This window comes from Trachurus trachurus (genome assembly GCF_905171665.1).
Source record: "Trachurus trachurus genome assembly, chromosome: 21".
NCBI lineage: Eukaryota > Metazoa > Chordata > Actinopteri > Carangiformes > Carangidae > Trachurus > Trachurus trachurus.
Genome location: NC_139899.1, coordinates 19,635,847 through 19,654,401, shown reverse-complemented (window position 1 = coordinate 19,654,401; position 18,555 = coordinate 19,635,847). Strand labels below are relative to the sequence as shown.

General features: G+C 41.0%; 1 protein-coding gene across 1 annotated transcript; it reads left to right on the top strand.

The window, feature by feature from the left end:
- Nucleotides 1-2,757: 2,757 nt before the first annotated feature.
- Nucleotides 2,758-15,172, top strand: me3 (malic enzyme 3, NADP(+)-dependent, mitochondrial). Its single transcript, XM_083997096.1, has 15 exons — nucleotides 2,758-2,917; nucleotides 3,354-3,590; nucleotides 6,662-6,795; nucleotides 8,217-8,366; nucleotides 8,536-8,611; nucleotides 8,699-8,860; nucleotides 9,642-9,745; nucleotides 9,816-9,925; nucleotides 10,612-10,709; nucleotides 10,826-10,939; nucleotides 11,059-11,164; nucleotides 11,757-11,899; nucleotides 12,861-13,034; nucleotides 13,229-13,327; nucleotides 13,937-15,172. The coding sequence occupies exons 2-15, from the start codon at nucleotides 3,366-3,368 to the stop codon at nucleotides 14,096-14,098; spliced, it is 1,857 nt and encodes a 618-aa protein (XP_083853222.1). The 5' UTR covers nucleotides 2,758-2,917; nucleotides 3,354-3,365; the 3' UTR covers nucleotides 14,099-15,172.
- Nucleotides 15,173-18,555: the final 3,383 nt, after the last annotated feature.

Genomic DNA, 18,555 nt, shown 5'->3' with positions numbered 1-18,555 from the left:
TAAAGAATAACACCGGCCTCATTCTTTAAGGCTACATTAGGCAAAGTATATGCAGAATTCACTCATTCTCAGCCTGAATAACAAAGTGGGGCTATGCTCAGATCACCAACTATTCTGCTTATCTGTCAAGTACAGGCAGTTCTACAACAATAACATTATGAAAAGAGCCAAATAAGAGACTATGTAAAAACAAATGTAACCTCCTTTCTGCCGTTTATAGCTTTGCCTGCATGTAAAGTTGCCCAATGTAGCTTTAAAAACCAAAGTAGGCAACACAGCAGACGATCAGCTTTATCAAAACATTTGTCTTTGCCTGTTAATATATCTCTCTGGACCTAAATCACACTGCACTGTTAAAAGTTGAATCACTTAAGCGATTTATTTCTGTGCTTTGAGCCTGTTGTCTCCCTCCCACTGTCTCTCATCTTTATTCTTTGATCACGTAAATACTCAGTACGACAAGCACAGGTCTTTAAGAAGTACATATATGACACTATTCATGGGCATTTGTAATAAAATAATGTGATTTCTGAAGTTTTCCTGAAACTGGTTTGCTAATCACAGGCTTCAGATGTGGTGCATCACATTATTCTGTAATTCTAACATAACATATTGACAAAAATATTGAAGACATCTCCACAGCTGCAGGTCTTATGCAGCACTTATGGTTTGTAAGCCCTTCAAACTTGGGTTTTTATTTTATTTTTTAAGTGTGTGACTTCAGTTTTAAATCACTCAGTTGAATGATAATTTTGTGATCAAAATTGGCTAGAAAGTATTAATTTAATGTGCATGACTATTTAAAAAAAAAACACTGCCCTTCTACTGTTGCAGTTGTACTTTTGCAGTCAGGAGAACCAATGAGCACTTGATAAATGTTTTTAGACTGAAGTGATAAAATGCATATTGCATTATTGAACTGACCATCAACAACACCCCTTGTGTTGTCAGTTTACCAGCTACTGGCTCCAGTGTACCTTATTGTACAGAACTTATAGAGACAGTGGATTTTATTTTAAAGATGTTATTTTGCTTAACATGTATTTATGTTGATATGGCTGCTGTTCTTAAATGCTGTTATAGTTTAATCCATTGTTATTGAGTTATGACCTTGTTCAGATCAGTTATATGTGCACACGGGTCGGCCAGGGGAGTCTGGAATACACCTGCACCCCCACAGAGGTATGAGCTGAAACTGGAAAATAAATAAAAGCTTGTCAATGCCAGTGTACAGTACTGTGTGTCAGCGAGTTAAATGAGACACTGTGGTTTTAGAATTAGGCTGGAAAAATGTCCACCTAATGCATCATGTATCATGCATATTGCTGCAAGGAGCAGTGTCTTCAAAAAGTAAGTAAAAGTTTTGACATTTAGGAAAATGTCATTATCTACAATCAATTGTATAATAAATGTGATGAATCATAGTTCATAAATGTGGAAAAATATCACTTTGGTGAGTTTCTTTAGGACTATTGAATCTATCATCAGTGTCATACTTTTTCTTCTAAAAACATATTATGTATAAAACATAAAGTTTAAACACAAAAACTGTAAGCAATACATTTTAAAAATGTAGCATCTTTGAGCTCCTGATCTGAATGTCCTTCTGATTAACATTCTCTATCGTCTCCTTTAACTTGTCTTGGCTCTCCTCCGCCTGCAGTTCCAGTTGCTTGTTTCTTGTCTCCAGTTCTTTCTTCTCACCCTCTGTGATTTCTATCACTTCCAGGAGACAGTCTTACTGGCCAACTCTGCTTTGAGGTTCTCGATTGTCTCTTCCTGAGAGTGTTTGACCTTGGAGCAGAGGTCGTCTTACTCCTGAGTAAGTTGCTGGGTTTGATTGTCTTGCTGTTTCAGCTTCTCTTTCATTTCCACCACCTTTTCCAGACCCTGCGCTGTGCTGTTCTGCAGATTTCAAAGGTGTGTTATGCGCTCGTTTGGCTGACCTTCAACTTCTGCTCTGGCCTGATGTTGTTGGCCCTGATAGTCAGCGAGCAAAAATTTGACCAATTTCGGTTTGTGTTTGCCGGGCTTCTTATTTAAAGACGCTTGCCCCTCCAGGGTGCTCCATGTTGGGACATGCAGGAGCTTGTCGTCTCTCATAGTTTGGATGACCCTGAGAGCTTGTGCATATTTGTGCCCAAGTGACGTTTTGTTCAGCCATGGCATGGTAGTAGTCTTACCTGCGAACAACAACTGACAAACTCTGTGTTGTGGTCTGTTTACAAGTTTTGAAAATTCTATAGGCTATGACATCAGCCCTCTGAAAAGTCAGTTCCAGGTTGTGACATCATAATGTTCTCTTTATTTTGTATTCCGGAAGGGCTCAGGCCAAGAAAATACAAACTAGCCTACATCATAATGGAAGACAAAAATGTATTTTGCATCCTCTAAAATGTAAAAGCATGTAAAAAAAAAAAAAAAAAAAAAAAAGTTTCTCAATCTCAATCTGTTGATTAACAAAGCAGAGCAGTAGGCTATTATTTAAGTTACCTTATGTCAAATCAAAACAGTTTGGATCATAAAAGAACATCTCAAGTTTAAACATAGTGTTGAGTGTTAGTGCATCCATTCGGCTGAAGATGGAGCCTTTGTTTACTATATGTGAGGGCAGACAAGGTGGTGGTGGTGGGGGTGGTGATGTTGAGGCTGTGGGTGGGGAGAAACTCTGAACTCGCCCGCCTCGCCGCCGTGTGATTGGTGGGCGCGGCGCTCCGAGAGGCGGGCTGACTGGAGGAAGTGAAACTCAATGTCAAAGGATCCTGGATCAGCTGTTTGCCGTCGATCCACCACAACATCCATCCACCACCAACAATCGCGGCGGTTACGGGCTACCAGCAGCAGGAGCTAAGAAGAGGAGCAGCCTCCTCTGCAGCAGATTGAAGTCAGGTGCAACGCAGCTTCACGTCGTTTCCAGGTAACCGACCGCGTTGCTAAGGCCGAACGTTCTATGAGGAAAACCAATGAATTATCACTAAAAGCTGCTGGTTGCTAACAGGAGCTAGCTGCTCTGATGCAGCCTCACAAAGCGGGGGTTTCTACATGAAAACACGGTACACATCGGCTGGAGGTTCAAGCTCCACAGCTCAGTTATTTGTACTTTATTTACACTATTTATATTTTATATGTGCAGTGTAATGAACGGCTGCTCACCTGTTGTCTGTCTGTGGCCAGGTGACGCAGCGTAACAAACTAACGGTCCACACTTATTACAACTTGAAGCAGGTTGTTTACAGCCAGACTTGCTGACTCTATATTATGTCTGGTATGTGTCTGACGTCTCTAGGTCATGTGTGGCTGTGTGACCTAAACACGGTGATGTTGTAGAGGCTATTTGTTGTGTTGTTCTGCAGGCAGCAAGCAGCATGAACTCCCTCCCAGGAAGAGCCGCGCTGTCTCTGTGCAGGCGCTCGGCGGCGGCCGGAGGACCGAGGGTGTTCGCAGGTTTCCCGGGGCAAACCGCGGGGGCGCAGCCGGCAGACAGGGCCTCTTTCCAGGCGGCGCGGGTCTGCCACTCCGGGGCGAACCGCAGGAGCGTCAACACCAAGAAGCGGGGCTATGACATCACCAGAAACCCACACCTCAACAAGGCAAGCTCTGACCAGGATGTGCAATAGATTCATCACATTTATAGCTTAAGTTCAAGTCCTTATGTCTAAAAAAAAGTTCTAATAATAACCTTTGATCGAGTTATACCTGTGTTAATCTACCAATATTGAACAACATCTACATAAGATTTAAACAGTAACTTTCCAGTGTAAGTTGTTATGCCACTGTGACATTCATATTTAACCACACTATCAGTTGGCAAATTATAGATGACACACACAACATATAATTACAACCTGGCTATACAGGTGTGCTCACACCCTTAGCTTTATATTGGTATATACATTTCAGCAGTGCAGTGTCGGTTATTGACATAACTCCAGACTTTACTGACATTTTCAATGTCATGTATCTGGAGGTGGGTTGTGTGGATAATGTAAGGAGTGTTGCATGAGTGTAGTTTCAACATACACTGCATTTACAGTGATAATTAAGACAGTAAAAGTAATTGAACGTACATTGTAGTAAATCACATGAAAGTACACATAATAATGTAGTAATACTTATGTTTTATATAAACAAGTTTTTAAACAAATGCAACACTCAGCTTTCTCACCTAAACCTGCCCTGCACTCACATGTCTGTGTCTACACACAACACAACGCCCCTCGCGTCACGTGCTATGGTGGTGGAACATATATAAACAGAGAATACCATATATGTGCTACATTTACACAGCACAGGAGTCCGACGTGAATGTCATTGCTCCTATCTGAAGTGAGATAGCCAAGTGGCCAGGGCTATGAATGGTCTCGCTGTAGATTCCTCTAAGGTGTCTCTGTCTTCTCTTCCTCTCTCTCAGTCTCAGTGAAGTGTAAGAAATACCACGATATAGACAAGTGGTGATTGGACAGCAGACTTCTCTTTATTTAATAATATATATTCTTCAAACCAGACTCTGGTCAGAGAATGACAATTATTTCTACATGACCAGTAATGCAGTTGCAGTGAAACTGTCGAAACTGATCTAAGGAAAACATCCTCCAAGTGATTCACTCGTGATGAATTCAGCGTAAAAAAATGAAGTGTTTTTTTCCCTCCCTATTCTGCGAGGACAGCGGGGCAGATAGTGAAGCTGCAGCTGAGTTTATTGCTGTGATTTAGGCTGATAGGAGGTCGGTCACTGTTCCTTCCCCTGCTGATGCCCAGTCAGCAGCTACAAGTGAACTCACGGTGTCAGGTCAGTGCAAGCAGTCAGGAAGTGGAGCCCCACTTCAGGAAAAAAGTAAAACTACTGACATTTAGTTTTTGCACATTGGGAGTATGCTTTGATAGCCTGTCAAAATCATCGTTAAATAACCTGTAGTTGCATATTTACACAATTTTCCCATTCACAATATAGTACACATTCACTTTAACGTTTACATATTTAGGTTTGTGTACTATGTAATACATTCTTACACTAGGGCACCTCAGTAAAATTGATTCCAGTAACTTCGCTAATATATCTAGAGTATAAAGTGATAGTCACCTGTACCAATAAGCTGTACTGGAAGCAAATTCCACCAGCCTGGCTGTGTGGTCATTAAAAGAATCAATCAATAAAAGTCAAACCTGTTATATTGTAACATCACAGTAATCCATGATAAGATTTTAATTGGAGTCATTACAAAGGTTAATATCATAGTCCACATGCTGTTTCCTTCCCTCTCTTTGTGTGTAGGCCACAGCTGCTGGTTAGTGTCACTTTCATGGGGTTACTTAAGTGCTTCTTAACCTGCTCATCCAAATGGGCTTAACTTAACCCTGTCAATTTAGTAATGTTAGTGTTAGTAATGTAGATCATGGCTGGATTACTGAGAAACCCAGGCCCCGGGGCCGTTGAGGTCATGTGAGCTCTGCACCAGAGCCTCTGTATGAAGTGGCTCTTATATCTTGTTGGCAAGTCAATCAGCCAAAAACCAAGACAAATGACTACTGTACAAACACAAACAAAGTGAGCTGAAGGAGACACAAAACTCATCCGGAGAAAGTCACAAAGTGACCACAAATAACTGTAAAGTAACTTGGAAGGCTTTTACTTGTCTGTTTCCAGTAGTTCATTGCTGTACAATCCTTCCATGATGCGTGTGAAAAGTTTTCCATCTCTTTCTACATGGTTGTAGTTTTTCTTTTTTTAATTGCCCTCCATTTGACTTTCTCTCTGTCTTGTGTTAGGTATTTTAGGCACCAGTGTATCAGAGTATCTCCTTTTCACGACCTCTGGCAGGTCGACCCTGTGTTGTGTAGTGTAGCTACAGTAAATTGCTGTCATAATGAAGTATGCAACTTAAAGCCGAGCCGTGTTGTTCAGCTGTTGATCATCTATCATCAGAAAACTCTTCAATGGGGAGGCCACTGTAGGCGTAATGATTGCCAGCGGAGGTTGCTATTGGAAACTAAATATCCAATGCAGTATCACATTTCATGCTCCGCTCTGCCAAAATGAATATTTTACCCGGATAGGGGTGTGTGCAGAAAATACACAGACCCACAGCAAAACAAAGTGACCATATAAAGCCAGTTCATTCTTTCCATGTAGGTCAATGTTTCCTCTGGCGTGCAAGAATCAAAGAAACGGAGTGAGTGACAAAGCGGAGTGGAGGGAAGAGAAGTCGAGCTGACTGGGGAGTGAGTTCAGGCTCCCACACTATTGGGCAGAATAAATAGATTAAACCTCACACTCCTGCCAACAGAGAGACAGGAGCCTCAGCACCGACTATAATCAGACAGCAGTGGGGTACGAGACGGCTCGTCAGAGGAAAAGCATGGCGTCATGTCGTTTGCTACTCTTGGTTATCAAAACACTTAACAACGTGGCATTAATTGTCCTTTCTTTACTAGTGTTCACATACTGCACAAAATCAAGTAATCATAATTTGAATTTAAATTTAGAACAGATTCAACAGATCTTGGGGTGTGGTTATGAGTCATAGATGACTAACACATGAGTCACTGTGGTCTCGGTTGAGTGGTCTCGCATTTAGTTTGTGGACTTCACCCAAATGCAGAGTCTTTTTCCGGGATCGTAGTGTTGCATAACTGTTCCTCCTCCTCCTCCTCCACCGTGCAGGGAATGGCATTCACCCTGGAGGAGCGCTTACAACTGGGCATCCACGGCCTGCTGCCCCCTTGTTTCCTCTCCCAGGATGTGCAGGTCCTGCGTGTAATCAAGAGCTACGAAACACGCACCAATCCCCTCGACAAGTAAGAGCACAGACTCAGACATCGGGCTTAAGCGCTGTTTAAGACAGTCGTGCTGCGGCTCCAGATCTTAAAATGACCCAACTCTGTCCACGCTGTCCCAATTGTTTGGGTTCAATCCTCTTAAGCAGGTCAGCCTCGGTGCATCTACTATCAAATGAGGTGAAGGATTTTAAAGGGACCTCCACTGGACTATTAGTTGAAATTACCACTGGGGACCTTTGCTGCATATCGTCCCCCTTTGTCTCCCCATATTTCCTGTCTTTGTTCACACTTTAATCTGCCCCATGAAGACAAACTTAAAAATAAAATCCTGTAAAGTCCATTTATATGCACGTCAACACAGGGTGACAACATTTTATAGTCAGTGGTTTTTATGGTCAATTCACTTAATCAAAACTTTTATTGTATGTATTACTAGTACAATTCTGAATAAGATGATATTAAGATCAAATGCAAGCAGTAAAATCATTTGAGATCATTGATGAAGAAATAATAAAACCAGTAACAGCAGCCAATGGTTAAAAGATTTTAAAAAAATGATGACACATCAAACGCAGTAACACATGGGGGGGATATAAAGGTTAGGGTTCAAAACAATTCAATAGAATATCCAATGATTTATTTAAAGCAGAAGTAAGCGATCCGGTCGTTTTGGCTAATGCTGCGTTCCAGGCAGGCTTTTGAAATCGTAAATTACAGCTTCAAGTCACAACTTACGACTTTGTAGCGTTCCAGGCAACCCACTCGTGTTTTTCCGACCTGTTTTACCGGTGAAAGTCACTATAACGGCCACTCGTAACTTCCGACCGGTGAACTCGTACCAGATCGAACTGGTACCACTTCACGGTCGGAAAAATACGAGTTTCCTTGAACGCACCATAACAGTCCTCGTCCCTACGTCGCCACATTCACGGCGTCCCTTGGCTGCACACACAGCCCTTCATGCCGTTCTCTCTCCTCATTGGATAAAAACTGTAGGATACGATAAATGTTTTCTCCTCGGCTCAGAGCAGAGCAGAGGGACTGACAGACCCATGTTTCGGTCCAAACACTCTATGTAAGTGATTGCTGTCGGAAGATATAACTATTTAAGACTTATATTAACACAAATATATCACTTACTTCTGCTTTAATTAAATATTATTGAAAGGCAAGGTTGTAGTGAGAGTTGAGTATTACATTTATATTTAAAGAAACCAAGATTTGAAGAATTTTTAATTGATAAAAAAAATAATGCCAAGCAATTAAAGGGCATGGTCATGTGTTCATTTTTACTACAAATGCATTTGCTCTAGATGGACAATATTCATGCAGAAATATTGACAATGTAGCTGAATTTTTAAATATGAGAGGATCATAGAGGTTTGGTGAAACAAAGACCATGATGTCAGGTGTCAGTGATGTCTCTGTTTCTGTTTCAGGTACATCCTGTTGATGACGCTACAGGACAGAAACGAGAAGCTCTTCTACCGTGTGTTGACCTCTGACATCGAGGAGTACATGCCCATCGTGTACACGCCCACCGTGGGCCTGGCGTGCCAACAGTACGGACTGGCCTTCAGGAGACCACGGTGAGGGTTTACGGTGGAGTGTAATCTACACAGCACTTTTTGCTGAGCCATTTTCTATTTTGTATACATTTGGTTAAATGTATGAACAAAAGAGTTTGTGGCGTGAAGTAAAATCAGCAGCAGACAGGAGGCTGTTATCAAACCTTTAATCTTGGCTTCTTGTTGACAGAGGACTCTTCATCACCATCCATGATAAAGGCCACATCGCCACCGTGCTCAACTCCTGGCCAGAAGAAGACATAAAGGTTCACACCTCTCCCCACACTTATACGCCACTGCTTGATCCTGAGAAACGTGTAATGCGTCATTATACTGTGTTTGTGTCTGTCTAGGCCATCGTGGTGACAGACGGGGAGCGTATCCTCGGCCTGGGCGACCTGGGCAGCTATGGGATGGGGATACCTGTTGGGAAATTGGCGCTCTACACAGCCTGCGGAGGTGTTAAGCCACAGCAGTGTCTCCCGGTGCTGCTGGACGTGGGCACAGACAACCAGGTGAGAAAGAAGTGAAAGCTAGAAGGAGGTTTTTATGAGCTGTTGCAGCGCTTCTTATCTGCCCTTTTTATCAGCTGTTATAGAGTCCATATCTGACAAGTTAAGAGAATTACTGATGTAGACTGTGTAATCATTTACTGATCCATAGATATGATCAGTTCCAAAACCCAAACAATTGTTACTGATCATTTTAAAGGGATAGTTCAACATTTTGGCAAATTAGCCTATTGCCATAATCCCTATAGTTTGAGGGAGTAGGTTCGTTACCTTTAAATGTCAGTGCAAGCTATTTTTAGAACGGCGGAGCAGAGTTGCGAGCTGCTCAGAGCTACGCTACGGAGGCTCATGGGATTTCTTGGTTTCCCTCATCAAACTCATCAAATACACAATCCAACAACTCCAAAACGCTCTCGTGGACAAGTTGTGACCTGCACATTCACCACGCTATGAGATAATAACAGAACGTTATGAGACATAGTTGTTTTCAAGGTAAATTCATGCAAAACCGCTGATGCGCGTCCCCGTCGGGGGAAGTTTTTCGGTAAGCAGTCTCTGCATTTGCCTCGAAAACAACTCTGTCTCGTAACGTTCTGTTATTATCTCATAGTGTGGTGAATGTGCAGGTCACAACTTGTCCACCAGAGCGTTTTGGAGTTGTTGGATTGTGTATTTGATGAGTTTGATGAGGGAAACCAAGTAATCCCATGAGCCTCTGTTATGGCAATGGGCCAATTTGCCAAAATGTTGAACTATCCCTTTAACTGTTTCATTTCTGGCCTAGGCGCTGCTCAATGACCCCCTGTACATCGGACTGAAGCACAAGAGGATCAGAGGGAAGGAGTATGACGATCTGATCGACGAGTTCATGCAGGCAGTGACGGACAAGTGAGTGGAAACTTAAATGACCAGAGGAGGCTCAGGTGATCCCGTCTGACTGGTTGTTGTCGTCCTGCAGGTACGGGATGAACTGTCTGATTCAGTTTGAGGATTTCGCCAACAGCAACGCGTTCCGCATCCTCAACAAATACAGGAATAGATACTGCACCTTCAATGATGACATCCAAGGTAATGTAGCACTCACAGGACCCTGCACTCGTCTTACAACCCAGCCCCCATCAGGCAGCCTGTTTACATAACCAGCCAATATTCTGTATACTGTATATATATTTTTTAATTGTTCACAGACACTTTTCAGACACATTCAAACATCCACATGACCTCCCTCATTTTACAGTATTTCCAACATTCACGGGAGGAATTTTATAACATAACAACAGAATGAAGATTGTATAAAAGCAAGCAATTAAAAAAGAAAGTTTCTCAATGCATATGTGTGTAATCGCTCTCTGGATTAAGTTGTGAAATGCTTTTGCTGCCTTCACAGTATGCTTCCAACTGGAGGAACCTTTCAAATACACGAGACTTCAGAATTGACTTCCTTCAATTTTTAAAAGATCCATTTTACTATTTTAAATTATTTATACAAATATCCACTGATTGTGCACTGATCAATCAGTCTGAGACTTATTCACTCCTGCAACCATGCACACAGCGGTTCCCTGTGTAGGGGTCAGGGTCTCCACCAGAGGTCGCTAGATACATGTTAAAAGATGTTGAACCGTGTAGGAAAGCGGAAACATAGAATGTGCTTCTGCTTTCTCATAATACACTTGAAGAGGTCACAAACAAGATATGTGTGAAACCACAATGTAGGCTACTATTTCTCACAAGTGTTTTTTTTTATGTTTAAGGCACTGCCTCCGTAGCTGTTGCTGGGGTGTTGGCTGCTCTGAAGATCACTAAGAACAAACTGTTAGATCACACTTTTGTTTTCCAGGGGGCAGGCGAGGTGAGGAGATGTAATCACCATTTGATTATGTTTCAAAGTAAAAATAACTGCCCTTAATCCCCAGGAGAAATAAAAAAAATATATATATATAAAATGTTTCCTTTGTTTCCTCCCAGGCTGCTCTGGGTATCGCTAACCTTCTGATCATGGCCATGGCCAAGGAGGGAGTGAGTAGAGAAGAAGCTGCCAAGAGGATCTGGATGGTGGACTCCAAAGGTCTCATTGTGAAGGTGACGTGTGTCTCTCACTTGTCCGGTCCACTCACATCATCGCCTGCTTGCGAATCACCAAAAACTGCACATTGTGGAGCTTTGACCAAAAGATATGCTTCACTTTTTTATTTTTTTAGGGAAGGGGCCACTTGAACCACGAGAAGGAGGAGTTTGCTCACGATCACCCACACGTGAAGACCCTGGAGGAGGTTGTGCACACCATCAAACCCACTGCGATCATAGGTGAGTTTACCTCGATGTGAAGCAACTGTGTGGTTCCCTCAAGACACTGCAGCACTAAACATCTTTAAATAACTCTCAAAGAAGATTGTTTTTTTCCCCAATGTCATATATAAAACCGCTTCGTAACCCAAACTGTGTCTCTCATCCATTGACGGTAATACCTGAGCAGGCCTGGGAAAAACAGAGAAACCTATTTGAGGTGAATTTTTTTTACGCTCGCCACAGTAACAACTTGGTAATTTGCCACAAATCAACTAATTCACACTGTTTGTTTAATTAAATGCCTCAAAGTTTCACCATTGGTTTGTGTTATATACATGGGTTTAAAACTCAGTCGATGCATGTACAAGGACCTGGAGGATATTAACAGCTTCAGAATCAAGCCTGTTTGAAGTCCACATCGTCTGTGAAGATTGAAGAAGAAATCATTAAAAATAATTCAAATTAGAAATGGATTCAGGTTTAAAACTGCAATGTAGAGGTTGTAATTTCAATTTTTGCTTGATGGTAACTGACTGATCTAAAACCTACAAATGACACTGTCATGTTGAAGTTAAATCATTTCTGTCTCACTCTGTCCCGTCTCATGAAGGCGTGGCTGCGATTGGAGGAGCGTTTACTGAGAAAATTATCAAAGACATGGCTTCCTTCAATGAGAGGCCGATCATCTTCGCCTTGAGTAATCCAACCAGCAAGGCTGAGTGCACAGCAGAGCAATGCTACAAGCTCACAGAGGTAATGCACACACAGCTTCCTTTAAGTGTGATACCTGCAGAGATGATGGCAACATTTGTTACTGAATAAAATCAGGTCTAAATTTAGGTTTTCAGTTGACTTATTTTGATAGCCTAGCCTCACCTTACCTAAACTAGTACAGCCTAACATAGCATAGCATAGTTTATTTTAACTTAAAGCAGAAGTAAGTGATATATTTGTGTTAATACAAGTCTTAAATAGTTATATCTTCCGACAGCAATCACTTACATAGAGTGTTTGGACTGAAACACGGGTCTCCCAGTCCCTCTGCTCTGCTCTGAGCCGAGGAGAAAACATTTATCGTATCCTACAGTTTTTATCCAATGAGGAGAGAGAACGGCATGCAGGGCTGTGTGTGCAGCCAAGGAACACCGTGAATGTGGTGACGTAGCGACGAGGACTGTTATGGTGCGTTCAAGGAAACTCGTAACTCGTGTTTTTCCGACCTGTGAAGTCGTACCAGTTCAATCTGGTACGAGTTCACGGGTCGGAAGTTACGAGTGGCCGTTATAGTGACTTTCACAGGTAAAACAGGTCGGAAAGACACGAGTGGAACGCCACAAAATCGTAAGTTGTGACTTGAAGCTGTAATTTACGGTTTCAAAAGCCTGCCTGGAACGCAGCATTAGCCAAAACGACCGGATCGCTTACTTCTGCTTTAACCTGACCTAATCCAACCAAGTTTAGTGTAGTCTTGTCTAACTAAGTCTAACAGTCTTGCCTAGGGCTGGTAGCATCCATTGGTTGGATGCTGGGAGGATGGAAGCTCTGTAATTTGTTTTAATCCAACACATATAGATGTTTTATTAGGTCCCTTTTACTTGGCAGATATGACCAGGCTTAAGTTAGGCTGAATGTGGAAAAATGTGATAAGGGAACTTGCCTTTTTAGCATAAATAAAACTCCACCCTCTCTCTTCCTCTTTGTCTCTTTGTCTCAGGGTCGGGGTATTTTTGCGAGTGGAAGCCCATTTAACAAGGTGACGCTGGCTGATGGACGCACCTTCTACCCCGGGCAGGGAAACAACGCCTACGTCTTCCCTGGAGTGGCTTTGGGCGTTATCGCCTGTGGAGTGCGCCACATATCTGATGACATCTTCCTCACTACAGCAGAGGTACGTTAGTGTTACCGTAGGTAGGTTATAGTTCATGAAGATCTCATGTCCAATGGTAAAAAAAAAAGTGACACCGGTTGATTCCATAATAAATAATAATAAATATAATAATCATTTCACACCACTTCTACCATTATCTTCATCTCAGTGCTCCCTCTACTTCAAATTCACTTTATTTATTCTGTCTGTCTCAGGCCATAGCTGACATGGTGACAGAGGAGAACCTGGCCGAGGGAAGACTTTATCCTCCTCTGAACAGCATTAGAGAGGTGTCCTTCAAGATTGCAGTGAAGGTATGTGTTCTCTATGCAATTTACATTGATACATGTTGTTGGAGCCATTTTGCCAGTTTTGGGTTTGACCACTAGGTGGGGTATTATGTTGGGAAAAAGGGCATATACTGTAGGTAAGAGCATAATGAGCCTCAGGTGGTTTTCTGACCATGACTCATTGTATTTTAGCATGATTGAAAGTGTTTTGCCCGTGAAGGAACATAATGGTGATGTAGTTATTCCACTTACCTGAGAAGAACAGTGTTATCGTGCTTTACCTGTGCTAAATGAGCTGTTTGTGTTAAGAAATTAATATTAAATGAAAAAGAAAATTATGAGGAATGGACATTGGTTTTGTGGACACACGTCCAGAGAGTTTATCCTCATCTGCACACCCAAGGAACTTAAATGTGCATGGTTTATTGGAAAAAAGACTGTTCACACATAAACTATAATGGAGGTGCTGTATATTGTGGCACAGTAATATAAAAATCTGCTCTTAAAGACAAAGACTGTAAATGACCATAATATCAACTAGCACTTGTTTTTCTTTAAGGAGGAGCCCCTGACTTTTATTGATACCCAGTCCAACAGGTTCAGTATTCTTCACCACTTCTCTCTCTCTACCAGGTTGTCAACTATGCATATAGACACAACATCGCGTCGTTGTACCCGGAGCCTAAAGACAAGGAGGCGTTCGTGCTGTCCCATGTCTACAGTCCCGATTACGATTCCTTCACCCTGGACACGTACGCTTGGCCACAGGACGCCATGAATGTCCAGGACGTGTAATCCAGACTTTCTCGTCTCTGCCTCTGTCTAAACTTAAAGGGGACCTACTACACTTTTCCTTCATTTTCTGTCATTTCATGCGCTCCAGCCGACAAATAACCAACGCTGCATGTTTACTGTAAAGTCGTTTTGGCAACCACAGAATAACATTAAGCAACATTAGCTGTTGTATTTCCTGACAAAAGACGTTTACCACATTAGTCACATGTACAGATATCAATATGAGCATATATAGAGAAAATACAGTATACTGATTGTGACTACGCAGATAATAGGTGTAATATTTCCTGAACAGAGACGTCCTGCTGTAATGTCTTTGTTGCTGTGCTGTCAAACGTGTGCAGATGGATTTGAGAAGTTTCCAGATCAATTACAGTGTGTTACTCGTACATCCACACCCTCCGAATGTTGGGTTAATCAGAAATAAGTAGGTTGAATAGCTGAATTACACAAAGCTGCAAAAGTGAAGTCCCAGAATAAAACTAGATAGAGCTGGAGACGAGTGTAGTAGGTCTCCTTTAACGTGCTGCCGTGATGTCGCATACAAGTTCTGCACAGATACTTTGCCATGATTTTTGCCTTTTTCTGTAGTTTTTTTTTCCCCCTTAAAAATACAGTTTCTATAAATGTCAGTGTTCAGTTCAACACGTAGCACACAGTGCAGATTAGCATAAGAAAACAACAAAACACTGAATAATACTGTATGTTAAGGATTCTCTCTGTCAGCCTTTTAATGTACAAGTCGTTTTTTCCCAGTGCTGTAATTTTCTTTTTTTCCGGTTTCTGAAGGTCTGGCTGAAAAAAAACACACATTATATCTACACAACAGCATATCAAAAATCAATAGCAAGTCCTCTGTGACTGTACAACATCGACTGCACTTCTTTCACTAGATTTGCCAGATAACATCTGGCGAGTGCAGTGACTCAGACACAGTTCTCAATGGGTGAATCTGAGCTCGTGCATGAAAAACAAAGCAGTGTTTCACAACAACACTCAATACTTCCTCTTGTCTTGACACGAATGAACAGAGGACTCATTTGTAAAGCTTAAATAAAAAAAAAAAAGGAAAAACAGAGCGAAAACTATTAGTGCCTCTTCCTGTGTGACCTCAGGACATCACTGCTCCAGATTATGAGTCAAAACCTCTGAAATTGTTCGGTGGGTAGCTGAAATCTGGCTCATCCCTGCAGCTGCTGCTCTATATTTTACACTCCTGTCCATGTGCGCACAAGTCGTAACCTGCAGGACTGAAAAAAAAAACACTCCAGCCTGTATTTCTGTTTTATTCACTGTTATTCATGATAGGAGGTATTGCTGTTTTCTAGAGTTATTATGCATTGATAGGAATCGAATGTGACCATCAGGAGTTGTCTTTTTATAAACAGTGGTGTGTTTTGTTGTAGTTTTGTACAGAGCTCTCTGCCTGTTTGCTGGTGTGTATGTGTCTTTTTTTTTTTTTTTTGCCAAAGTTACTGATGAACTGTATCTTTATCTTTGACTCGTAGAGAACATGATGCTCAACAAGCTTTAGTACTGAAGAGATGTTTTAAGTTTTCAAAGGGAAGATGAAACTTTTTAAAATAAAATGATCACAACGAATGAATTATTCCATTTGATTCATTTTTCAATGATTATTTATTTGACAGTTTTACATCTTTCATGATTCCAAAAGTTCAGTGATCAATGAATGCACAATTTCACACGGGCCGACGGACACACTAAGTATGGGAAAGCAGCTACAGCAACTGATATTCAGGACAGGTTCAGATTGTACAAAAATGTGGTGAAGAAACATAATTTATTGTGATTCTGACAAAATATTCCAGTGCCATGAAGTTGTTTTAAATATGAGGAAAATATCAGACATATTGAGTTTTATATAACCACAGAGCTGTCATCAGATAAAAGCTTTCTTTGAAACCTCTTTGCAAATGACGCTTAAAATAAATGTCAAGTATAACACTGCTTTAACTGGTAACGTCAGCAACAACATCATTCACTCTGTTAATAACTTCCAGAAAACTGTCCCACTCTTATGTTATTAGGCTGCAGGCTGCATTTCATGCTTTGCCACCGCAGCAATAACATCGTATTAACACATTAGTGCACTCCCAACTCTGGGAAAAGCTCATTCTTGTTCCAACACAACGCCTCAGTGCACAAAGCCGGGTCCATTACAATTATTTCTTCTTTTTTATGTAAAAGCTCTCAGCCTCAATCAGTTCCCATCTAAAGCATTTTTTGTAATTAATCAAAACATCAGCTGTGATCAGACGAACGTCAACATCTGGCAGCAGCATGAAGTTCATGATTATTGTATATTTGTATTATTATACACAGCCTTTACACAGCCACGTTGCTCACTTTATATATTGAGGCACTCTTGTGTGATAATGCACTTTGAATAAACTTAACCTTAACTCACAATGCTACATAATCAAATAGTTGAATGCTTTTTTCTTTTTCTTTTTTTGTAATTGCAAAACATTTCTTGGCTCTTTAGTTTTAACATTAGCAAGCAGGTAAGTCACTGAGCACAACTGCCACTTATATGATAAAGGTTAGGAATCACAATCACAATCAGGGACTCAGCAGGGTTATGTCAGAAAACATTAAACAATGTCCCAAATCACATCTGTTCTTTTTTTTTTTAATCTTTTTTTTTTTTTTACTGTAATTCTTATATTTTGCCTATTGTAATATATAGAAATCATCATTATTATTTTACTTTCACAGAAAGAAAGCAACCTAATAAAATGCAGTCATCGTGCCTTTGCATAATGTTGACTGTGACATGCAGCTTTCAAATTCTCTGCAACCCTCTGCGCCTCCAATAATCTGTAACACTGATAAGATAATGTAGTTACAGCGATGCAAACTCAACTGGTATTAATTAAAGCGATGCTCCTCGTGCTACAGTAAACTCATTACAGATAAAAGCATCTGTCAAATAATGACGATAATGCCAAATGTGATTGAGAGCTGTAGCAGCTGATGTGCAATATGGCCCAACCGCCCAGATGATAGAGATGAGATGATATCACGCCTCATGCTCTCAGAGAGCCGTGTAATAGGAGTATAGGACTGAAAATAAATGCCACATTAGTTTCATTCTTTTCCCTCAGGGTCTGGATTAACAATAAACTGTCAGAATTAAATTATGTTTAATGGAAATAGAGGTCTAGTCATCAGTCTGGTAGAGTTGCAACACTCTTTGGCATAAGCATCAATGTTGATCATGTTTCAGACTGACTTTCTAAAAACATTGTGAGAGGAATCATGTATCTCTTTATAGTGTAGTGTGTGACAGCTGTAGTTTAGATCTGTTGTTCTAGGGTATTAATGCCGCCAGGTCTAACGAATTTCAGTTTGTAATGATCAAATTTCTTTACATACGATGTTATATAATATATAATATTTGACAGCCATCTTGCCCAGCTCCTGTACAAGCCTGCTTTTTACTGCTTCGTCTAAACCAGAGCTTGAGTGAAACACAGAGCAACGACCTCCAAACTCCACAGTCCAGAGCTAGTTCGTTAAAACAATGTTGGAAAAGTAAAAAAAAAAAAAAAAAAAAAAATACATGAGAGAAATTCACTCATTATAAACTAGGACCGGAAACGGTGGCTCAGCTCACAAACAGAAGCAGATACAAAATAGGCACATTATCTTTGTTTCCAACAGATCTCTCCTCCAGACGTCTTTCTATGATGACAACAATATAAAACACCCAGAAACCGACCTGGTTATGAAAAATGGTTTCTGAAATAGAAAGTTAACCACTAATATACAAAAGAGTCATTATAAATGTATAGGTCAAAAGGTCAAATAGTGGACCTGTGTGGACCTTTTTCCAAACATTGTGGGAAGTCTGGTGGGTGTGAAAGACTGAGAGGCAGATCTGTCGTCGTCGTCAGGTAAAAAATATTGTGTGTATTGGAAATAATGTAGCCAGCAAAAAAAACCAAACACAAACACTGTCTGGTAAAGGAACATATAAAAGCTGCTAAACACCAAAGGAGCTGACAGTTAACAATGCAGGCTTTTCCATTTACATACACAAGTCAAATACATTTTCATCTGTCCTAATGTTGGTTTCACTCTTGTATCGTAAACTTTTGTTTCTCATAGTGAGGTAAGTAAACATAAAATGACTCCAATGTAATTTAAATCCAGCACAGGAAACACACTCTACGTAGCAGCATGTAGTTCACAAAGCGCAGACTGACCTATCACACACAGCAGCAAGTAAAGACAGTGTTCAAGACGCTGAACCACGGCTCAGAACATAAGAACACATAGCCTGAGTAAAAACCTTTTGAAACAAGAACTTAGCAATGGGAAACTTAAAGCTGGAACGTCGGACTTCATATCCATATAAATGATCATCTGTTGCTGATTAAACCTCTCTGTGCCACTTACTAGTGGAGTAACAGTGGAAAAACTTAAGAGGC

Coding starts and splice junctions, on each gene's coding strand:
- me3 (XM_083997096.1), top strand. CDS start 3,366: ATGAACTCCCTCCCAGGAAGAGCCGCGCTGTCTCTGTGCAGGCGCTCG. Junction 9,746..9,815: donor ATGCAGGCAGTGACGGACAA/GTGAGTGGAAAC, acceptor GTCGTCCTGCAG/GTACGGGATGAACTGTCTGA. Junction 11,165..11,756: donor CAAACCCACTGCGATCATAG/GTGAGTTTACCT, acceptor CGTCTCATGAAG/GCGTGGCTGCGATTGGAGGA.